The 21,070-nt window shown below is 39.6% G+C and overlaps 1 protein-coding gene and 1 long non-coding RNA gene across 2 annotated transcripts; one reads left to right on the forward strand and one right to left on the reverse strand.

The window, feature by feature from the left end:
- Positions 1-1,511: 1,511 nt before the first annotated feature.
- On the reverse strand, positions 1,512-20,470 carry LOC18431806 (myosin-2 heavy chain-like protein). The gene is made up of 7 exons (XM_020665739.2): positions 20,261-20,470; positions 4,776-4,937; positions 4,464-4,636; positions 2,583-4,363; positions 2,066-2,220; positions 1,899-1,964; positions 1,512-1,812 (listed from the first exon to the last, which is right to left on the reverse strand). Exons 1-6 carry the CDS (start codon positions 20,333-20,335, stop codon positions 1,911-1,913), a joined length of 2,400 nt encoding a protein of 799 aa, XP_020521398.1. The 5' UTR covers positions 20,336-20,470; the 3' UTR covers positions 1,512-1,812; positions 1,899-1,910.
- LOC148779434 (uncharacterized) lies at positions 6,936-7,661 on the forward strand. The gene is made up of 2 exons (XR_016045324.1): positions 6,936-7,009; positions 7,474-7,661. It is a non-coding gene; the product is annotated as an uncharacterized LOC148779434 (long non-coding RNA).
- Positions 20,471-21,070: the final 600 nt, after the last annotated feature.

Consider the following 21,070-nt stretch of genomic DNA (forward strand, 5'->3'; position numbering starts at 1 on the left):
GGTTGGGTAGTTTCTCCTTTTAATGAGAGAAAATCTTAGTTGCTCTCAAGGGTTTCTTTCTGAACAATGGAAAGAGATTGGTCTCTTCTTGGACAGTGGTTTAGTTGTTGAATAATAGAGATGAGAGATTGACAGGTCGTGCCAATCGGGAGAACGGGTTTAAAAGGGTTTTCTTGACTGGGTTTTGTCGAGAGTTAGAGAGGCAACTCTGTGTCGTTTCTTCCTGGACAGTGGCTTAGCTATGGAATAGAGGTTGGTCTCTTTCTAGACAATGGTTTAGCTGTAGAATAATAGAGATGAGAGATCGACAGGTCGTGCCGATCAGGAGAGTGGGTTTAAAAGGGTTTTCTCGACTGGGTTTTGTCAAGGGTTAGAGAGGTAACTCTGTGTCGTTTCTTCCTGAACAATGGTTTAGCTGTGGAATATAGATTAGTCTCTTCCTAGACAATGGTTTAGCTGTGGAATAATAGAGATGAAAGATTGACGAGTCGTGCTGATCGGGAGAGAAGGTCTAAAAGGGTTTTCTCGATTGGGTTTTGTCGAGGGTTAGAGATGTAATTCTGTGTTCCCAAAATCTGTGATGTAACTTTCATTAATATAGCGGATTTCGATTTGCCATGCCCATGGATGTAGCCCTTTTAGGGTAAACCATATAAATCTTTGTTTAAGAGTGAACCACATAAATCTTTGTTTTATTGTGGTGCGTTTGTTTGATGTTTTATTTCTTGTATTATGGTTCGTGCTCTCTCCTATTTTGTTTCTTGTTGGATAAGTACACGATCTTGATGGGGTCCAACTTTTGGAATTTCTGCTTCCACATCTAAGAGGGTTCTAGATCCCCTAACAACTTGTACTAGAATGATACAGTTTTTCCGAATGGGTATCAATCGCCTTTTTATTTTTGTTTTTTTTCCGATGTTTGATTGAGGACCTTGTTAGGAATGGGTATCAATCGCCTTTTTATTTTTGTTTTTTTTCCGATGTTTGACTGAAGACCTTGTTAAGAATATAATTCTAGATGTCATGTTGTAACAACCTAGCTAAGATCTTAATGAAAGTAAAGCCTCATCTCAAAATTAAAACATTCAAATTAGTCATCTGACCTTGATCATTATAAAAAAAAAACAGAATCTCATGCCCTAAAAATAGTATATATTGTTACACATCTTGACCGCCCAATTTTCAAGTGTTTATGGATCCACAAGATCTGTATCATATTTTGCGCTACAAATTTCATAATTCGTGGTAGAAATAGATCTTAGACTCACCTCAGGGATCTCCATGCCCCAAATACTTTCCAGACAAGATTTTGAGTTGAGGCTTTACTTTTATTTCTGTAAGGTCGGCCTTTTATAGAAACTGCATCTTATGGAAATCAATGTTTACATATCTCATATTAACATCTTGAAAAAGAATGCTGAACATATATGACTGATTTAAGCATCTTATGGACACCAATGTTTACATATCTCATAGGAACATCAAGAACAAGATTGCTGAACATAGACGACTGATTTAAGCAGTTATCCATTGGAATATTTTTCAATTATGAAAGTAAACAGAAAAAATGTCGACATCTTCAACATGGAGCAACATGATATGGCACTCATGCAATAGAAAATCAATCTTCGTTCATGGATCTAACTGTTTGCCTTTTAGTAATAAAAAGGTTACAATCACTCTTGGCCGTCCACCTTAAAATCCACTGGCTATGGATGTCCTATTGACTGCACTAAGTCTGACAAATGTTTTTTGGAGAAATGACACACCCCAGCCATCCAAATTTATCTGTTTGCTTGAAGTGTTTGAGAGCTGCATACGAAAACGTAATGGTCTCTCATTGTATGACTCTTTCAATTTCCAAAAGCCAATATCCAGTAAAAATTGTTTCTTGTTACCTTGAATTTTCTTCACTGTTCCCTTGATGGCCCTCGCTCCTCGTCCTCTGCTTGACGCCATGCAGCCTGCAAAATGATTAATATAAAATCAGTGGTTTCATTCATTGTAAATGTAAGATGCAACTACTACAACGTCGCTATAATCCAACTAAGGAAATCAAACTCACCTTGTCCCTCTCAAGTTTTGAAAGACGAGGCTTTAGAGAATTTCCTAAGCTTAGACCTCCCCATGCCTCCTGCATCTCTCTTTCCCTCTGATATCTACGAGTTTTGAGGCTCATGATATCATTTGCAGGAGCAGAATTTCCCCCATGATTGGTTCCTGGAAATAACCATAGAGAACATATATAGTCATTCTTTGCTTTCATACTTATAATATAGTTTGTGCATGCATAGGTGTGAACACACAAAAAGAGATGGGTCAGAGAGAAAAAGGGAAGGAGTGGGGGGTGTTGGTCAGAGATAGAGAGAGAAAGAGAGACTCCAGAACGAAAGCAGAACATTTTCGTTCAAATCTTCTGAACCAGTATCCCAACCGTTCGCTTTCGAAACTTTGATGCAGTCTGCAGATACGTGTGAACTGTGTGCTTGTCACACACACACACACACACACACACACACACACACACACACAGACAGAGAGAGAGAGAGAGAGGAGAGAGAGAGAGAGAGTTTTCATCTTGCCTCCTATTCGATAGTCAGAAATCGATGCATTTTGGCCCAAATCTTGTGAACCAGTATCCCAATGTTTTATGGGTTCTATTGATTGTTGAGCTGACAATAACTTCTCCTTCTCAAGCCTGGAGACATGTTTAACCAATACTTCTTCCAAGCTTTCCCCAGCATTCTTCTTCTCCTCCACATTCTCAACATCTCGACTCTTTTTCTGTACTGTTAATAATTGTTGAGAAGACAACATTTTCTCCTTCTCAAGCCTCGAAACATGCTTCACCAATACTTGATCCAAGCTCTCCCCAACATTCTCATATTGAGGAGTCTTCTTCTTCTCCCTCACTATCCCACTGCTTGTTTGCATTGAATGCAATTCTCTGTCTTTCTCAAGTCTACATACATGCTTTACTAAAATCTTATCCAAGCTTTCGTAATTTGCATTCTGGGCGTTGTTCTGGTCTCTCTGGTCTCTTTGGATTATATGGTCCCTGCCTGTTTCCTTTGCCTGCATTTTGTCCCTCTCCAATCTATGTACATGCTTGACTAAAATCTGGTCAAGACTGCTTTCCTTGGTAACTTCCTTTTTTTGCACTAAACCCAGTTTTGAAACCCCAACATCATCCTTCCCATCTCCTCTCTTCTCCCTCACTGTCCCAGTGCTTGTTTGCATTGAATGCAATTCCTTTTCTTTCTCAAGTCTACACATATGCTTCACTAAAATCTTATCCAAACTTTCATAATTTGCATTCTGAGCTTTGTTCTGGTCTCTTTGGATTATATGATCCCTGCCTGCTTCCTTTGCCTGCATTTTGTCCCTCTCCAATCTATGAACATGCTTGACTAAAATCTGGTCTAGACTTCTTTCCTTGGTATCTTCCTTTTTTTGCACTAAACCCAGTTTTAAAACCCCAACATCATCCTTCTCATCTCCTTTCTGCTCTTCAGTTCGAATTTTTTTTCTAGATTCTAGGACTTCTCTCTCTAATTTTGTGACATGCTTGACCAAAAGGTTCTCGAGACTTGGTAATTCAGTTTCAGCGGGTTTCTTCCTCAGATACATATCCTCAGTAAGGGATACTCCATGGGAGTGTTTCTCAGCTCCCAACTGTACTAGACCACCATGATCAGATTCAGGATGCCTTTGCTTGTTATTTTCCACTTCAAGCAATGCACTCAAACCACAAGTGGCAACTATACTGGCAAGGGAAGCAAGTTCATCTGGTCCCAAAAGCTTCAGCCTCTCAAACATCATATCAACTAATGCTGCCATAGAAAAAGTAGACCTCTTTGAAGCATGATTTCTATAGCTACTATCTTTTACTCTCCTAGTTTTGAGTTTATCGGTTTTGTGATTTGCATCCACCAAATTGGTGGAATATGGGTCGGCTTCTGATTCTGACCCAGTTTCAGTTTCTCCCTCTGAAGATATCTCTGATAATAAGAGATCCTTCCGTATATCTCCATCTGGGTTCTGGCTGATTTTAAAAAGCAAACCTTGACTTTCACTGAATTCTTCTCCGTGAAAGGAACAAGGGAGGTTGGCCAGTCGAACGAATGCAGTCTTCACTGCAGCTGCAACTTCTTTGTCGACCTCAAAAGCAGTCTCAAAAGATGCAGCAAAGGCATGAGTAGAACCTCCTTCAGTGATTGATGGAGATTCGACTTCAGATGGCCGTTTAGTGCTGCCAGGCTTATCATACATTATAACCCCGACAGCTGTTGCTGCTAGAAAAGCTTCAAATGAAAAATTTTCTGCTCTTGCAAATTGCAGTTCAGCTTCTTTGCTATTGATCCTGGAAATCAAAAGAAAAACAAGAAAATAATGAATGAAATGAAAACTCCAAGAATTAGATTTCAGTGCAAGCGGGTAATAAAATCACGCAGAAAAGGTACCTGGCTGCTTTAAGGATCCGGCACCAAGATGCTTCCACCATCGCAGCTTTACGAGCCTCCATGGCCTTTCGTGCAGCAGATCTTGCTGCTATTTTTTCTCTCTCTACCCTGCAATAATGAGGATTTGAATCACCTAAGGTCTCACCGAGACTGGAATTCATGCCACCAACCTCCTGAAACAAATCTTTATTATTAGTTTATAGTGAAACAAATCTTGAGTTCATATGTAACTAAAGCACTATTATTAGTTCCTGACGTAATCTTCAACAAAAAAGTGCATCCAAGAAGTTCAACAAGGAAAAAGTACCATACCCGTAGCAACCGTAACTTCCTCTCTAAGTAGGAATCAGTCTTCTTTCGAGGGAACCAATGTAAAGGAGATGCGCTTTTACGGTGAGGGGGCTTCTTTATTTGAGAGCTAGCTTTATTAATAGAAGTCAGTGTGGAATGCGCATATTCTTTCAATGTACCATCCTGAAGATAGAATGATAAGAAAGCAGCAGAAGGCCAACTTTTATTGTTCTATTGAACACGATGTCATTTCTCATTCTCAGTCTCATGTTCAGAGATACATTTCTTATTTACATTTTTTGAAGGTGAAACAGTATAGTCTCATAAATATAAGAAACTAAACCCTGCACTACAAGACACACAAAAGACCAAGAGACAATAACAAATTTGCATCATTAGACACTACTAAGATAATCGGATGGTTTCCTCATAGCTTCACTAAGAGAATATATGATGAAATTAACTTGGGAAATCACTCAAGATTCCTTGTTGAGGCAGTTCATTAAGTGATGATAATATTGCATATAGTATTATCCCTCATGCACAGATTAGTGGAAAGATAACATGAAAGCAAATGAAGCGACTAGGCTGGCCACATCATTTTGGCAGTCCACGATCACCAAAAAACAAAAACTCAATATGTGATTTATGCCTGCTGAGAGAGAGACACATAAAAATGGTATCTTGCAAACTAAAGGGAAATTTATCCAAATAAACTTTCCAACAATTCAATAATTTACCCTTTCTCAACTATTCCAACTCATGGTCTTTGGTGGCTGTTCAACAATTTACCTTTTTTCAAGTATTCCAACTCATGGTCATGTGTATTCGGATGGGTATTTTGAAATTAAATAAGAAAAAATGGGTAAAATGTTAAATAGGTTCTCTTATGTGTATTTTGATAAATCTCTCAAAAATAAAAGAATTAGGCTAGTTCCAAATTTCAACCAAAATAAAATATTATAATGCATCCCACTTTCCTTTTTTTTATAGAACAAGGAAACTAAATTGAAGTCACCTTTACAAATAATATGACCCCAAAACAATCTACTGTCACATATATTGCATCACTAACAAAGACTAAGTTACCTATTACATTACTATAAATTGAAAGTAAATACAAGCACATAGATAGCTTGCTTTGTACATATTCTAAGAAAAGCAGGTAAAGATAATGCATGCTTAAAATTGTACTCTGTCCCCTCTCGAAAATACACCGTTTTTCTCTCTCCTTCATACGAAATTGCTGCCTATATATATCTATATCTATCTATTATATATTAAGCGAGAGGACTCCATTTATTTTTGTGTCATGTGCCATTCTCTCATTAAAAAACTCTTACATCTTTCCTCAATTCTCTCTTATTTATATCTATGGTTTTCCTCTCTACCGTTTCTATTACTCTTGTCCCTCTTTCCTAAAAATCATTCTCCCATTTATTTTCCTAAAATCTCTCATTTCTCCCTTATTTATATCATCTACTGTTTCTCTCTCTCCCTCTTTCATAAAATCTCTATCCCATTTCCTATTTCTCTCTCCCCCTCACAACAATTTGTCTCTCATTTATATCATCTATGCTTCTTATCTGTCTCTTCCTCTTTCCTAAAATCTGTCTACCTTCTATTTATCATAACTCTCTCCCTCCCCATAGATTCTTTCTATTATTTATATCATCAATCTTCCTCTATCTCTCTCCTCCTCTTTCCTAAAATCTCTCTTCTATTTATCATAACTCTCTATTTATAGCATTATATCTATTATCGGAAACTCTATTCTTTCTCTCCTCTCTCAACAAACTCTCTCTCTCTTCTCTCCAACAGGTTTCTATATTATCTCTCAATTAAGCATTTTCCATTCTCTCTCGCCTCACATATAAAGCAACATTCATATTTCACTCAACAGTTTTTTTATTAAATATACACATCTCTCTCTCCTCTCATTTATTCTCTCCCCAAATTTATGGTTTATGATTTTTTTGATGATAAATGAGGTTCAATTTAGTATAAATATTTAGTTGTGTATCTATGATTTCTGCATTTCTATGTATTTCTTCATTGATTTTGCCTACATTTTTAGTCATGTCCCTAATGTTCTCCTTAGTTTCTGGCAATGATTTTTATTTTTGTTTGTTTTTGTAAAACTTTAAGTGATCAATAGAAGCCCTAACATAATTTGTTGATTGAAGCTTTGTGATCAAGTTGTTCAAGATGTTCTCAACGGATGTACTGTGAAAACAAAATTTTAGATTTTCAAGGTATGTCATCTTCCATTTTCTCTGCATTTCTATGCATTTCTTCATTGCTTTTGCCTACTTGTTGATCCTTTCTATCATGTTCTCCTTAGTTTCAATGTGGAGTTGAGTTTTTTTGTTTGTTGTTGTAGATCTTTCAGTGATTTACAAGGTAAATAATATTCCGTTTTCTCTGCATTTGTATGTATTTCTTCATTGTTTTTGCCTACATTTCTGTAATTTCCATCATGTTCTCCATAGTTTCTGTGTGGAATTGATTTTTTTTCAGAATATTATGTGAAATTGAGTTATCTTTCAGTGATTTACAAGGTAAATAATATTCCGTTTTCTCTACATTTCTATGTATTTCTTCATTGTTTTTGCCTACATTTCAGTAATTTCCATCATGTTCTCCATAGTTTCTCTGTGGAATCGAATTTTTTTCAGAATATTATGTGCAATTGAGTTATTTTTGTTTGTTTTTGTAGATCTTTGAGTGATCTCCAGAAGTCCTAATATGATTCGCTGATTGAGGTTCTGTAGATCAAGTTGCTCGAGATTATTTGTGTAATATTTGCAATATTGCTGAATTTTTTAACTATTCTCAGTCATTCATTTCGATGTGTCTCATTTTGTAGATAAATCTAAGATTTAATGAAAGCTTAACTGTATTTCTTGAATCAAATTCCAACAAATAATTGAATCAAATTCCAACAAATAAAGAATATTATAATATGACTATTTATTAGGTAACTAAAAGAGTTTATATTCTTGAGTTAGTAGAACTATACATTAAATATTTGCATTAACATGGATAACATTGGAATTAATTCGGATAATAAATGTTCTTTTGCAAATTTCTTCGTAAATGTGCATTTTGACTTCATTATGGATTTTTAAAACTATTCGAATAAGCTACGATTTTAGGTAATTATAAAAATATATATTATTCAGTTAGTGTTATATATTAAATATTTGCATTCTTTTTTATAATATTTTGCATGTCTGACTTTGAGATTAGGATTTTTATTTTCGAATATTGATTCCATTGACACGATTCATAGATCTAATTAATTAAATATTTCCAAAATAATGTATCGAATTTATAGTTATTTGATACAATATTCATTTTAAAGATAAATTTCTTCATGTAAAATTTTTTAGAAGTGTCCAAATTAGTTGAGTACAATGATAAATTACTCTATCATGTGAGCACCCTATACACACACACACACACACACACATATATATATATATATATAGGCATCAATGCCATATGAAGGAGAGAGAAAAAGGGTGTATTCCCGAGAGGGGACAGAGTACAATTTTAAACATGTACTATCTTTGACACACCCAAGCTGTCAAATTTCACATTGGATTGTTGTAAGTAACTGTGAACTCCCTATACCAAAGGTAAATGGTCTCATTATATAAGGGTGTAACCTTAAAATGTAAAATTATAGATGCACCTAAAAAATCCATCGGAAAAGGTTGTTTTAATGTTGAAAAAACCTCTAATTGATCATCTTGACATCAAGATGTATGAATTTGAAAAAACAAAAAGATTTTGAGTCCTAGAAATAGTGCATCTAGACCATCCATTTTCAAGATTTTCATATGTTTATAGATCTACCTGATTTTAACTAGTTTTGGAGTCTAAAAATATAGATTTTGAGATAATCTTAAGAAACTTTTTCTCCAAAATTATATGTTATGAAATTTGGAGGTGCACCTTAATTGGATTGTTTAAGGTTGCAACCTTATAGAAACCACACCCTGTCTATCTATCTATCTATCTATCTATCTATCTATCTCTCTCTCTCTCCCTCTCTCTCTCTCTCTCTCTCTCTATATATATATATATATATAGGGTGCGGTTTGTATAGCCTAGGCTTTGAACAATCAAATTAGAGCCTATTTTCAAATAGTGTTGAGAAATGTGGTTTCAATACTGGAAATCTTTCTGATAGCCTTGAAACATATTTTCATCTTTATTTATAAAGTTTAAAACTTCAAAAATAGTGTAGATCGACAGATCTAAGAAATCTTGAAAATCTTGAAACTTGATGGTCCAAAATGAGTTACAAAATACACTATTTCGAAAACTTGAAATCCACTTTTTACTCATGTCCATACATCTTGATGCAAAGATGATCAACTTGAAGATATTTGGGCATCAAAACAACATTTACTAGTGAAATTTAAGTGGTAGGCTCCGATTTCATGGCTCTAAATGAACTTTTCCCTACATATACGCAGGAACGACACGCAATTTGTACTTCACCCTCGACCTAAAATATAAATATCGCTCAAGTCTCATCGCAATAGACTTTCTTTATATAAGCAAGTCATTCTCTTCTTCCTAATCCCTGAACCCCTCTTACTTATAATATAAAGATCATACATTGAATTTGGCCTTGCTCCTGGCACTTCTTCGTTCGTCACTCGCTCATGGGGTTGAGTGCCCTCCCGTTCGATTAGCTCTCTCGCAACAAAACAGAGGAACCTTAAAGAATATGCGTTGCGCTTCGACTTGGTCCGCATCTCCGCTACGCTACAACTTGGTCCTCTAACTTTAACCTTTAGTCGACCAACTACCTTCTCCTTCCTACCTTATTGATAGAATATAGATTGGCTCCTTTCAAAGATGCGCTCTCACTCCACATTCAGTCAGCCTGCCACTTTCGAACGAGATGCGAAGGTCAGTCGTGGGCTTAAGCTTGAAGATGTGCAGCTTGGTAGAGCATTTGCCAAAACAAGTTCATTTCAGTAGCGATATGCTTCGGCTTTGGAGGAGAAATAACTTAGATTATTTTGAGTTAGCTCCTCAACAAACAGCGCAACCGCTATGCTAGCTCGGCATTGAAGCTAGAGCGAATGGAAGTAAGCAACCTTGGCTCAGTCATCGAGGCTTATACTCCTATATACATACATTATGGGACTATCAATCAACAGGCTCTGTCAACAGGCTTGGGAACTGGGTCGAGGTAAAAAACAGGAGCCTCCAACACTGGTGGTGAAGGCTAAGTAGGGTTAGCCATAGGAGCAACCTAGGCTTGTACTCTCTAGCTCTGCCTTTGGTGCTATTTCTTCAGCCTCCACAAGCTGCGAACTCTTTGTAGTAGCGCAGGATTCCACTGCTTATTAAGGCCGCTTAGGGCTCACTCGACTTGATCTCCACGCTACCACTGACCAGGTGACCAACCACTCCTTCCCTTACATATGTGGACCTTGCTTCTTTGCTTTCCCTTGCTTCTCCTCTCCTTCATACCTTGAAAATATTATACGAAAAAAGCTGTGCTAGCAAATCAACTTTCAAAGTTGTTCTAGCAAACGAGTCAGCGAGAGGCGTAAGCAAAGCGAAGGCACAAAGCAAGCGTAGCGAAGGTATAGAGGATGCCCTAACGTAAGTGAGCGAAGCGAAAGCACGTGTCTTCGCTTAGCTCCTTAGCTTGTTGGTAGAAGGCACAAAGCATAGAGAAGGGAGGAGTTAGGTTGTTGATGCCCTAAACTAACGTATGTGAGCGAAGCGAAGCTGCAGTGGAAGCAGTCAATCTTTCCCTTAGCTCTATCGAGCTAAAATACTTCTACACCTTATATCAGCTTTCTTCAGCTTAGCTTAGTCAGTGTAAGCCACTTCTACACCTTTCTTGTCTTTGCCTCTTGAGCTCTACACTTGTATTTGTCTTTCCGTAGCTTAGTCAACTAAGCCACTTCTACACCTTTCTTGTCTATGCCTGTTGTTTCTACACCTGTTCTTGTCTTTCCATAACTTAGTGCTAAGCCACTTCGCTCAGCTCCGCTTTGTTCCTTAGCCTAGAGGCGTAAGCTACCTAGTAACCTCATCTGCTCCTCTCTGTCTTATTCTATTATTCTACTATCAAAGCAGCAGCTCCACGAGCTAGCGAAAGGCGTAAGCAAAACGAAGGATTGCATGTGCCTTGCCCTAAACTAACGTAAGTGAGTGAAGCGCAAAGCTAGAAACCGTTGAAGTTAAGCAACAAAGTAACGAGCGTCAAAGCCCTCTAGCGAGTAAAAGCACTCTTAAGCGTACTAAGCAAAACCAAAGCAAAAAAGCACTCTTAAGCGTACCAATCAAGATTATAAACTTTCTATCTTAGCTTAAAAAGCTAAGGTAAGCTAAGTTGTAGAAGTAGTTGTAGCTTCGTACCTTGCTTCTCCTTCTACTTGTTCGTTGTCTTCTACTTTCAAAGCTGTGCTAGCAAACCAAACGAGAGGCGTAAGCGAAGCTAGAAGCAGATAGTAAGCACGCCGCTCAGCGAGAATCAGGAAAGAAAGAAGCAGTTGTCGCTTTCTTCTCCTTACCTTAGCTCTATCGAGCTAAGATACTAAGCTAAGTAACCTCGTATTCTACTATCAAAGCAGCAGCTCAACGAGTCAACGAACCTTGCCTACCCTCATCTCTGCCACTTCTTTCCACTCTCATTTCGAGCTGAGTTGCTTTCTTCGCTTGGCTAAGCTTTGAGCTTTAGAATGCAAGGTAGCTTGCTTACCAAGAGCAACGCAAAAAGAAAGCAGATTCACTAAAAGTTCTTTCGGGGCACACCTTTTAAGCTTCAAAAATGCCCAACCTTCAATCGCTTCCTCGCTCTGTGCAGGTCTCTTTCTTTTTTCATGCGTTCTCTCGCGTGAGAATGCTTTCACTTTCTTAGCACTCCGCCAACGTTTAAGACAACGACTTCAGTCGTTAAGCTAAGAATGAGTGAAATCAGGCTAACACTTCCTTTTCTTTTTCTTGCTTTTCTTTTGTCCTGGCTTTCAATGAGTTGGTGAGCGTGGTAAAGTTTTGAGCATTTCGCCTTGCACTCCGACCAAAGTTTGCTAGGTAGGTAGCATTAGGCAGCAGCTTCTAAATCTCCATACTTTACTTCAAGGTTTCTATTAAATATTCATATTTTCATTACAAAAGCAATAAAGCAGAAAAAGATGGATTGGGCTTTGCTTGTTGCTACCTAAGGAGCGACTTGATGCTTCGCATAAGTGAAACATAGCTTTTTCTTTTAAGCTTCAAATCGGCTAAGTAACCTGTTATTCTACTATCAAAGCAGCAACTCAACGAGTCAGCGAACCTGGCCTACTTCTCTGCCACTTCTTTCCACTCTCATTTCGTGCTGAGTTGCTTTCTTCGCTTGGCTAAGCTTCAAGCTTTAGAATGCAAGGTAGCTTGCTTACCAAGAGCAATGCAAAAAGAGAGCAGATTCACTAAAAGTTCTTTCGAGGGCACACCTTTTTAAGCTTCAAAAATGCCCAACCTTCAATCGCTTCCTTGCTCTGTGCAGGTCTCTTTCTTTTTTCGTGCATTCTCTCGCACAAGAATGCTTTCTCTTTCTTAGTGCTCTGCCAACGTTTAAGACAACGAGTTTAGTCGTTAAGCTAAGAACGAGTGAAGTCAAGCTAACGCTTCCTTGCCTTTTCTTTTCTTACTTTTCTTTTGTCTTGGCTTTCAATGAGTTGATGAGTGTGGTAAAGTTTGAGCTTTTCGCCTTGCACTCCAACCAAGGTTTGCTAGGCAGCGGTCGACAACAGCTTCTAAATCTCCATACTTTACTCTAGGCTTTCTATTAAATATTCATATTTTCATTACAAAAGCAATAAAGTGGAAAAAGATGGATTGGGCTTTGCTTGTTGCAACCTAAGGAGCGATTTGATGCTTCGCATAGGCAGAACATACACATCAAAGCAAATACCTGCTTTTTCTTTTAAGCTTCAAATCGGCTATACAAAACGAAACTCGGTGCTTGAACTCGCATATAGATTATAGGCGCTCGGGAGAAAGCCCTTAGCTCTTTTTATTTAGCGCACATGAGCCAATGTAGGCTTGCATAGCACTCTTCGCACACTTTTCGCTCTTTGGCTCGCTCAATGTTTATGCACTTTGCTTCGCTATACTCTTATGCAACGAACAAAGCCCTCTAGTTTTTGGAGTGCTTTACCCTCTTCTTGCTATTTCTGAAACTTGGGCTTTTACTACGTTTAAGAGGTTCAGTATTGGGGGATACCATGCAGCATAATAAGTGATAGGGATCCCCTTTCTGAACGAAGGTTTTAGATTGCTGGGGTCCCAACTAAACTTCTCCATAGCCATTCATCCCCAGACGGATGGCCAGACTGAGAGGACAAATGCCTTATTGGAGGAGTACCTGAGGCACTTTGTCAGTGCCAACCAGAAGGACTGGGTGCAACTCTTGGACGTGGCACAATTTTACTACAATTTGCAGAAGAGCTCAACATCCCATAGTAGTTCGTTTGAGCTAGCCATCGGCCAGCAACCCTTGGCTCCTCACATGGTTGCGGATAGCTATGAGGGAAGGAGCCCAGCAGCCTATATGCAAAAGATTGGCAAGAACAAAGAGAGATAGCAAAAGCATACTTGGAGAATGCAGCTAGGAGGATGAATAAGTGGGCCGATAAGGGGAGAAGGCCTGCCTACTTCAAGGTTGGAAACTTGATGATCATCAAGCTCCAACCTAACCAACCAAAGGCATACAGGAAGGTGCATAAGGGATTGGTAAGAAGGTATGATTGGCCCTTCCCAATCCTAGGGAAGGTTGGCAAGGCAGCTTATCGGGTCCAACTGCCTAAGAGATTGAAGCTACATCCTGTGTTCCATGCAAGCAACTTTCAACCATATCAGCTGGGACCAAGAGGATGAAGCACGGAATGAGTTTGAGGGGCATGCACCTCTTAATACGGTAACCTCTTTTGATAAAGAGGTCGAGTACGTCTTGGCGGACCGCACGAGTAGCAGCAGAGGTGTCGCCAAGCACAAAGAAGACTTAGTGAAATGGAAAGGCCTACCAGAGAGTGAAGCAATCTGGGAGCGCGATGCGACTCTGTGGCAATTTGAGAAGCAGATTAATGAGTATCTATGCGAAAAGTCGACAAGGGCATCGACGCCATCCGGTTGGGGAGGATTGTCACAGGCCAAGCCTGAATGATTGTACATAGTGCAAAGAGCCTTACTCAAGGCCCGAGAAAATGTACATATGAGTGAGTGTAGAGGTCTCTAGAAAACCCTAATGTAGAGAGGGATATAGTCTAGACGACTCTAGAGACATGTAGAAAAGCTAGAGAGTCCATGTGGGAGTACAAAATTCTATAATATGGCATGTGCAAAATGTGAGGAACCCTCTAGAAGCCAAGAGAGCTCAAAAAGGGTTCATAACCATTGGATCGTCGCCATGTGGAGTGATCATAGCCATTGATTCCAAGGCCCCCCTACCCCTATAGAGGGGAAGACCCTCATTTGTTGGGCATCAAGTCTTGAGTGCTCAAGTGTTGTATAGCTCACTCTCTTGAAAAGCTTCCCTTCTTACATCAATACAATTTGGTCCTCAAGTGCTTGCCTGGTCTCTTTGTGCTGGTAGTTGTCCCTTGTAGTACTTGTTGTGGTTTGAAGGTAGTGTAGGCTAAGACACCCAGGTGGGGCAACTTGGTAGGCTGACTTAGTGCTCTTGGAGTGGGGTACTAAGTGCCGCATGGGCTAAAGCCAAATCAAACTAGAGTCCGTGACAGGTTGTATCAGAGCCTTGGTTTAGGTATCACCATGTTGACCTCGGACGTGTACCTTGTGGAGGCGTCGCAGGAAAGACGCAGTACTGAGAAGCTGCACATCAGGGACCATGTGGCCAAGCTAGAGCGAATGGATGAGTTAGAAACCTTCATTGAGGTAGTGGAGGAACTCACCAGTTGTCTTTTGAGAAGGCTCAACAAGAGTGGGCAAAAACCATCGAGGGCTTGGGCAAGGATGTGAAGAGCACTATTGAGGTGCTCAAAGCGCAAATGGTGGAGCTCACCACAGAGCTCAATATTATGAATAGGGATGTCGGCAATGGCAAGGTTGGGTGGTGGATGCCCCACCTAAGATTCACATCCCGGAGCCGCGATGCTACGATGGTGCAAGAGATGCCAAGGAGTTGGAAAACTTCTTGTGGGATATCGAGCAAGACTTTTGGGCGGTTCGATGTGAGGAGGATGCCATGGTGCCAACTGCCACCATGTATCTCACGGGAGATGCCAAGCTATGGTGGCGTACCAATTATGAGGACATGCAAAGTGGGCGGTGCAAGATCGACACATGGGAGGACCATAAGAGGGAGCTTAAGGCCCAGTTCTTGCTTGAGAATGTGGAGTACTTTGCAAGGAAGAGCCTCAAGAAGCTTAAGCAAATGGGCTCTATCCGTGAGTATGTCAAGCAATTCTCGGCCCTAATGCTTGAAATAAGGGATATGTCAGAGAAGGACAAGCTAGTCTACTTCTTGGATGGCTTACAACCATGGGCGAAGGTGGAGATATAAAGGCGTGGCGTGCAGGACTTGGCCTCGGGGCAAGCAGTAGTGGAGCGGCTCATCGACTATAATAGTTCCAAGACGGAGCCTAGTGGCAAGTCCAAACCAGCTAAGCGCTTTAAGAGGAAAGGCGATACGACGAAAAAGAAGGTTCCCAACTCCCTTAAAGGGTCAGGACTCTAAGGTAAGCCCTAATCACCTGGGTTGGAGTTCTGGATGCTTTATATGCAATGGCCCACACCAAGCACGCAATTGCCCCAAAAAACAGCAGTCCTTGAACAACATACAAGCCCAAGCCAGCGAGGATGAGCCCAGGATGGGGGCTCTAAGGCTGCTCAATGCATTGAAGGGGCAAGCGACCCCAAGCATGAGAGCTTATGTATGTGGAAGTGTCTGTCAACGTAAAACCTACTAAGGCTATGATAGACACCAGGGCTACACACAACTTTGTGACAGATCAAGAGGCACGTCGTTGTGTACAGCTGGTAGCGACTCAAGCAAGAGGAAGGCTGTCAATTCGGAGGCCTGAGCCATCACAAGGTTGGCTAAAGAAGTGCCCATACAGCTCGGTGCATGGACGGGTAAGACCAACTTTCTAGCTGTTCCTTTAGATGATTTTCAAGTGATTTTTGGGAAAGTAGGCTGAATTAGCATAGCTAGAATAGTCCCTATGCCTTTTATGGGAACAATATGCCTCTTTAATGAGCAAGCCCCATGCATGGTCCCTACAGTCCCTACCAAGGGAAGGGAGTTGGGGTAGTGTCAGCTCCACAACTGGAGAAAGGCTTGAAGCAAGGTCAAGGCACATTTGCAGCAGCCTTACTAGAGGAAGAGGGGCCAGGGGAGCGGCCCATACCTCAAAAAATGCAAGAGGTGCTTCGAGAGTTTGAAGACGTGATGCCCCATGAGCTCCCCGAGGTACTGCCTCCAAGGAGGGCTGTAGATCATAAGCCACGAGCCAATCCCTCAGCATTGGCCACATACCGGATGGCACCTCCCGAGATGGAGGGACAAAGGAAACAGCTAAATAAGCCCATCCCGGATTCATTCAACCCGCGAGGGCACCCTATTGAGCCCCAGTGCTATTCCAAAAGAAGTATGATGGGACCCTACGACTATGTGTTGATTATCGAGCACTAAACAAGGTGACCATAAAAAAAAAAGTATCCCATTCCCTTGATCGCAGACCTATTCGATCAACTGGGAAGTGTGAGATACTTCTCTAAGTTAGATCTAAGGTCCGGCTACTACTAAGTGCAAATCGCGGAAGGGGATGAGCACAAGACGACTTGCGTAACGAGGAACGGTGCTTTTGATTTCCTAGTAATGCCTTTTGGCTCAACAAATGCCCCTCCCACCTTTCGTACTATTATGAATGAGATCTTCCACCCCTACTTAGACAAGTTCGTAGTGGCCTACCTTGATGACATAGTGGTATATAGCTGTTAAAAGAAGACCTAGACCACCTACGGATTGTGTTTGAGCTGCTAAGAAAGAAGAACTTTTATGTTTTGGAAGAAAAGTGCTCCTTTGGCCTTTGTGAGATATTCTTCTTAAGGCATTGGATTGGGGGTGGGAAAATCAGGATGGACAAGGGGAAGATCAAGGCCATAGAAGAAAGACCTGCACCTACCAAGGGGAATGAAGGTCGTTCCTCGGGGTAGTGAACTACTATTGGCGGTTCATCCCCAGCTACTCAAGAAGAGCGGCTCAACTCACGGATCTCCTCAAGAAGGATCGAGCAGGTCGGATGAGTGCCACAGATTGCTAGGCATGTCAGAGAGCTTTTCAATGACACGGAGAGGAGGTAGACGGTCCAAGAGAAGGAGAAGACAGTGATAGTGCATTGTCTAAGGACATGGAGACACTATCTGCTAGGGTCAAGGTCCGTGGCGAAGATGGATAACTACAGAAGGAACTCCTCAAAGAGTGCCATGACACGCAGTGGGCTGGCCACTCAGGCATGCAGCGCGCTTGGCCCTACTAGAAAGGGGCTACTATTGGCCACACATGGCGGATGATGTGGAAGAATACATGAGGACTTGTCTTGTGTGCCAACAAGACAAGGTAGAGAGAGCCAAGCCAGTGGGGCTACTCGAGCCCCTACTTATCCCAAGTAGGCCCTGGGAGAGTATATCTATGGACTGAATAATTGGCCTGCCAGAGGTGGGGGAGCTGGGATCCATCATGGTCGTGGTGGACTGATTATCAAAGTATGCAACCTTCATAGCGGCCCCATGGAACTGCACCGCGGAAGAGGTAGAACGGCTCTTTGTAAAGCATGTAGTGAACTTTTTGTTGTTGCAAAGCACTCTATATCGCACAAGCCTTGAAACTCGAAAGTCAGCCAAGAAACCCACACATCAAAGCACTCGCTTGGCTTTTTGCTGCGCGAGTTCAGTCGTTAGCAAGTCTTGTCAAAGCCCAAGTCAATTACTTTCACAATAGTAAAGAGCCCTTTTTTTTGCTGCCCAATAGAGTGCATTGACTAACTCAAATCGCTCGTGGCTTTGCTCGTTGCGCTAACGAATGAACTCGTTGGAGCTTTGCTCGTTGCCTACACTGGAAGAAGAATCTTCTTAACATGATAGATTGATTTATGTTCAAGTGTAGGGAGCGGAGAAAATTTCCCATTCCCGGCTTTTTATTCCCACCTCTGGAAGAAAGTCAGGCTAGAGTTTGTTGAGAAAGCCATGCTCCCGTCCGTACTGATCAGCGCATCATCTCTTCTTCCTTCCCTACCGCCGCCGGCCCTTGAATTGATTGATCGATGAAACATTGATAAGGGCATTTCCTTCTTCATATATATATATATATATATATATATATATATATATATATATATATATATATATATATGTAACAATTTCTAAGCACAATTTATCATATTACAATCTCCGGATAAGTTTTGATATCACGAGACAAAGTGAGGGTGTACACTTAAAAGGAACAATTTCCTTTTCCATCGACAGCGAAAGAAAGAGACACAATGGGTTTTGGCTATGTTGAAAAAAAAATTGTTAAAATATTTGTGTACATAAAGAGAACAGCCTTTCAAAGAAAATAATGATGACTAGGTGTGATTCAGAAGATTAATGACAGACCAAGGAAAAAGAATGTACGGCAACTGATTATGATACCATTCTGTCGATACCCATACACGTGTCCATCAAATAAATAAAAAAGATATTCAATTGATAGGGCCAATGGGAGTATTGATAGCCTTTCAAAGAAAATAATGATGACTAGGTGTGATTCAGAAGATTAATGACAGACCAAGGAAAAAGAATGTACGGCAACTGATTATGATACCATTCTGTCAATACCCATACACGTGTCCATCAAATAAATAAAAAAGATATTCAATTGATAGGGCCAATGGGAGTATTGAGTTTAAATCTCATTAAAGTTGTTGAAGCAAGTAGGATAAGTCATCCAGAAGGAAGTAATTGCACATCAGGAAAGCTGGTGCAGTTTTCCACTCAGATTACAGCTGGGTCAAAATTTGACACTTTCAATCCACTGTCTCAAGTATTACTACTGATCATGTTTTGCCACATACTATGAGAAAGAAACTCCTTTGTGTCTTACAACTTCTCTAATCATGTTTTCCTAGTCACAAAGGCCATGAGGCTGGATGACTATTTCTCAAAAGTGCTAATCATGGTAAATTTTTCTAGTCCAAACATTTCTCAACATGAATTTCATGTCATGTTTCTCTATCAAGTCCAAAGAGCGGACAAAAACGTGTTCGACAACAGGAAACATCCAAAAGAAGAGCCACAAGGAAACCATGGATCATAATGACAAAGAAATTACCAAAAGATACAAAAATCAAAATTTACCTAGGAAAATTAATTAAGGATCAATATATAATAAAAAGAAAAACATTTGAGACCAAATATTGTGCTACCTTAGAACCACTATCCACAAAAAGTTGGAGAAGACCAGAAATTTTCATAGGATGTGTATGCATGCTATACTTTCCTGGAGATTTATAGAAGGCATCAAGTCTTAAAAGTCATGATCGATAATATTTCAGTCAGAAATTTTACATGTCTGGATGCATCAAACGCAGAAACTCATAAATTTACTCCCATCACGTGAAATGAGGAAACAAAAAGTCCACATATATTTTGCAATTTTCACATAACATGACCTAAACAGCATGATTGATGGTTTAAAGCAAGAAGTCGACTAATGATCAAAAAGTTCAAGAAGTAAATAAATATTAATACATAGACAGAGGAAAAATCTTAACCTACAGTTAAGACATTGACTGGTGAATACATGCCCTTAACACCACAATAGATTGTTCAAGAGAACAACAAGAAGTTAACCAGTCAATACATTGGAGGAGGGAATACCTAAATTTACTATAAATGGCCTGTAAATATATGCCTTAAGACACCATTATAGATTTATAAATAAAAAAAATTACGTCAATGAAAAGAAAAGAAGTTAACTATTTTCAAAGAATTCAGATGTCTAAAAACAGTCCAGAGATGGAATAAGCGGCAGGAAATATCAGCCCAATAATCCATAAGAATTTTCTTTACAGTCCATCCATAAACTTTCTGGCATTTCACTAAAATGATATCAAATTTTTATTAGGGAAAACTCCTGTCATTGGCTTCATGAAAAAAGGAAAATATATCCATCAAATGAGTAATAACGCAAACACTAAAAGGTGAAAAAAATATGCAAGAACTTACGGATGTCAAAGGCTCTGAACCCAAATTATTAACAAGAACAAGAATTGCATTTGAGTACTTGAAAACTCCATTTATCATTTAGATCTCAGCATAAGAAAGGGACACTTATAGCCAATGAAGAAAACCTGAAAACCTAGATTCACCCACTTTTCCGTTTGCCTTAGAGAAGGAATTCACAGAAAATTTTATGTAGAGATTTTATTTATGACCTTAATCAGTTTCATCGTAGGCTTAAAAAGAAAGGGAAATACCTTATCGGGTTTGAAAAAGTTGTCATGGATCTGAGCCTGCGATCTCAAGGGAGAAATGCTCTTCTCCACTACCATGACTGAACAGAGAGAGAGAGAGAGGGAGAGAGAGAGAGAGAGAGAGAGAAATCAAGGGAGAGGAGCTGAAACAATGAAGCAGAGGTAAACGATCGCTGATTTTCCAGGAGATGGAGAGAGGGGAAGAGAGTGAAGGAAGAGAAAACACAAACAAAAGAGAACCGTTGGACGAGACGAAGGAATTTGGTATTAATTTAAAATCAAAACCCAATATCTGACCGTTGAAGCGAGGCTTTATTGGAAAATGACAAAAACGGCCTGCATCTTTCAATTCAATGACCTAAACATCCTAATCTTTTGCAAAATTCTTGGAGGCGATTTGTTTTTTTTGAAAGGAAAGAGCTTATACGGGGTTTAATCCACGATAAATAGGGAAGCGCGTCTACGAAGGAAGTTCTACCGTATTTCACCTATACTTTAGAGCAGTTTAAAGTTTATCATACGGTCATAATTGTTCGATAATATTTAAATTTTTATAATTATTTTATTAATTATATTTATTTAAAATTTAGAACATACGTATATATTACTACGTCGTATCAAAATAAAATATTAAAAAAATAATAGTCATAAAATAAAATAATGAAATTACTTCTGAAATTTTATAGGGATATTTTGTATAATTTTTATCATTCCAATTATTTGTTTCATACTTTATTCATGTGCATCTTACTAAGGAGCACACACCTACAAAATTTCAGATCACTATAATTTGTAAAAAAAATATTAAAATTC

The sequence above is a fragment of the Amborella trichopoda genome, chromosome 12 (genome assembly GCF_054954075.1).
Source record: "Amborella trichopoda isolate Santa Cruz 75 chromosome 12, AtrichopodaSantaCruz75HAP2 v2.0, whole genome shotgun sequence".
Classification (NCBI taxonomy): Eukaryota; Viridiplantae; Streptophyta; class Magnoliopsida; order Amborellales; family Amborellaceae; genus Amborella; species Amborella trichopoda.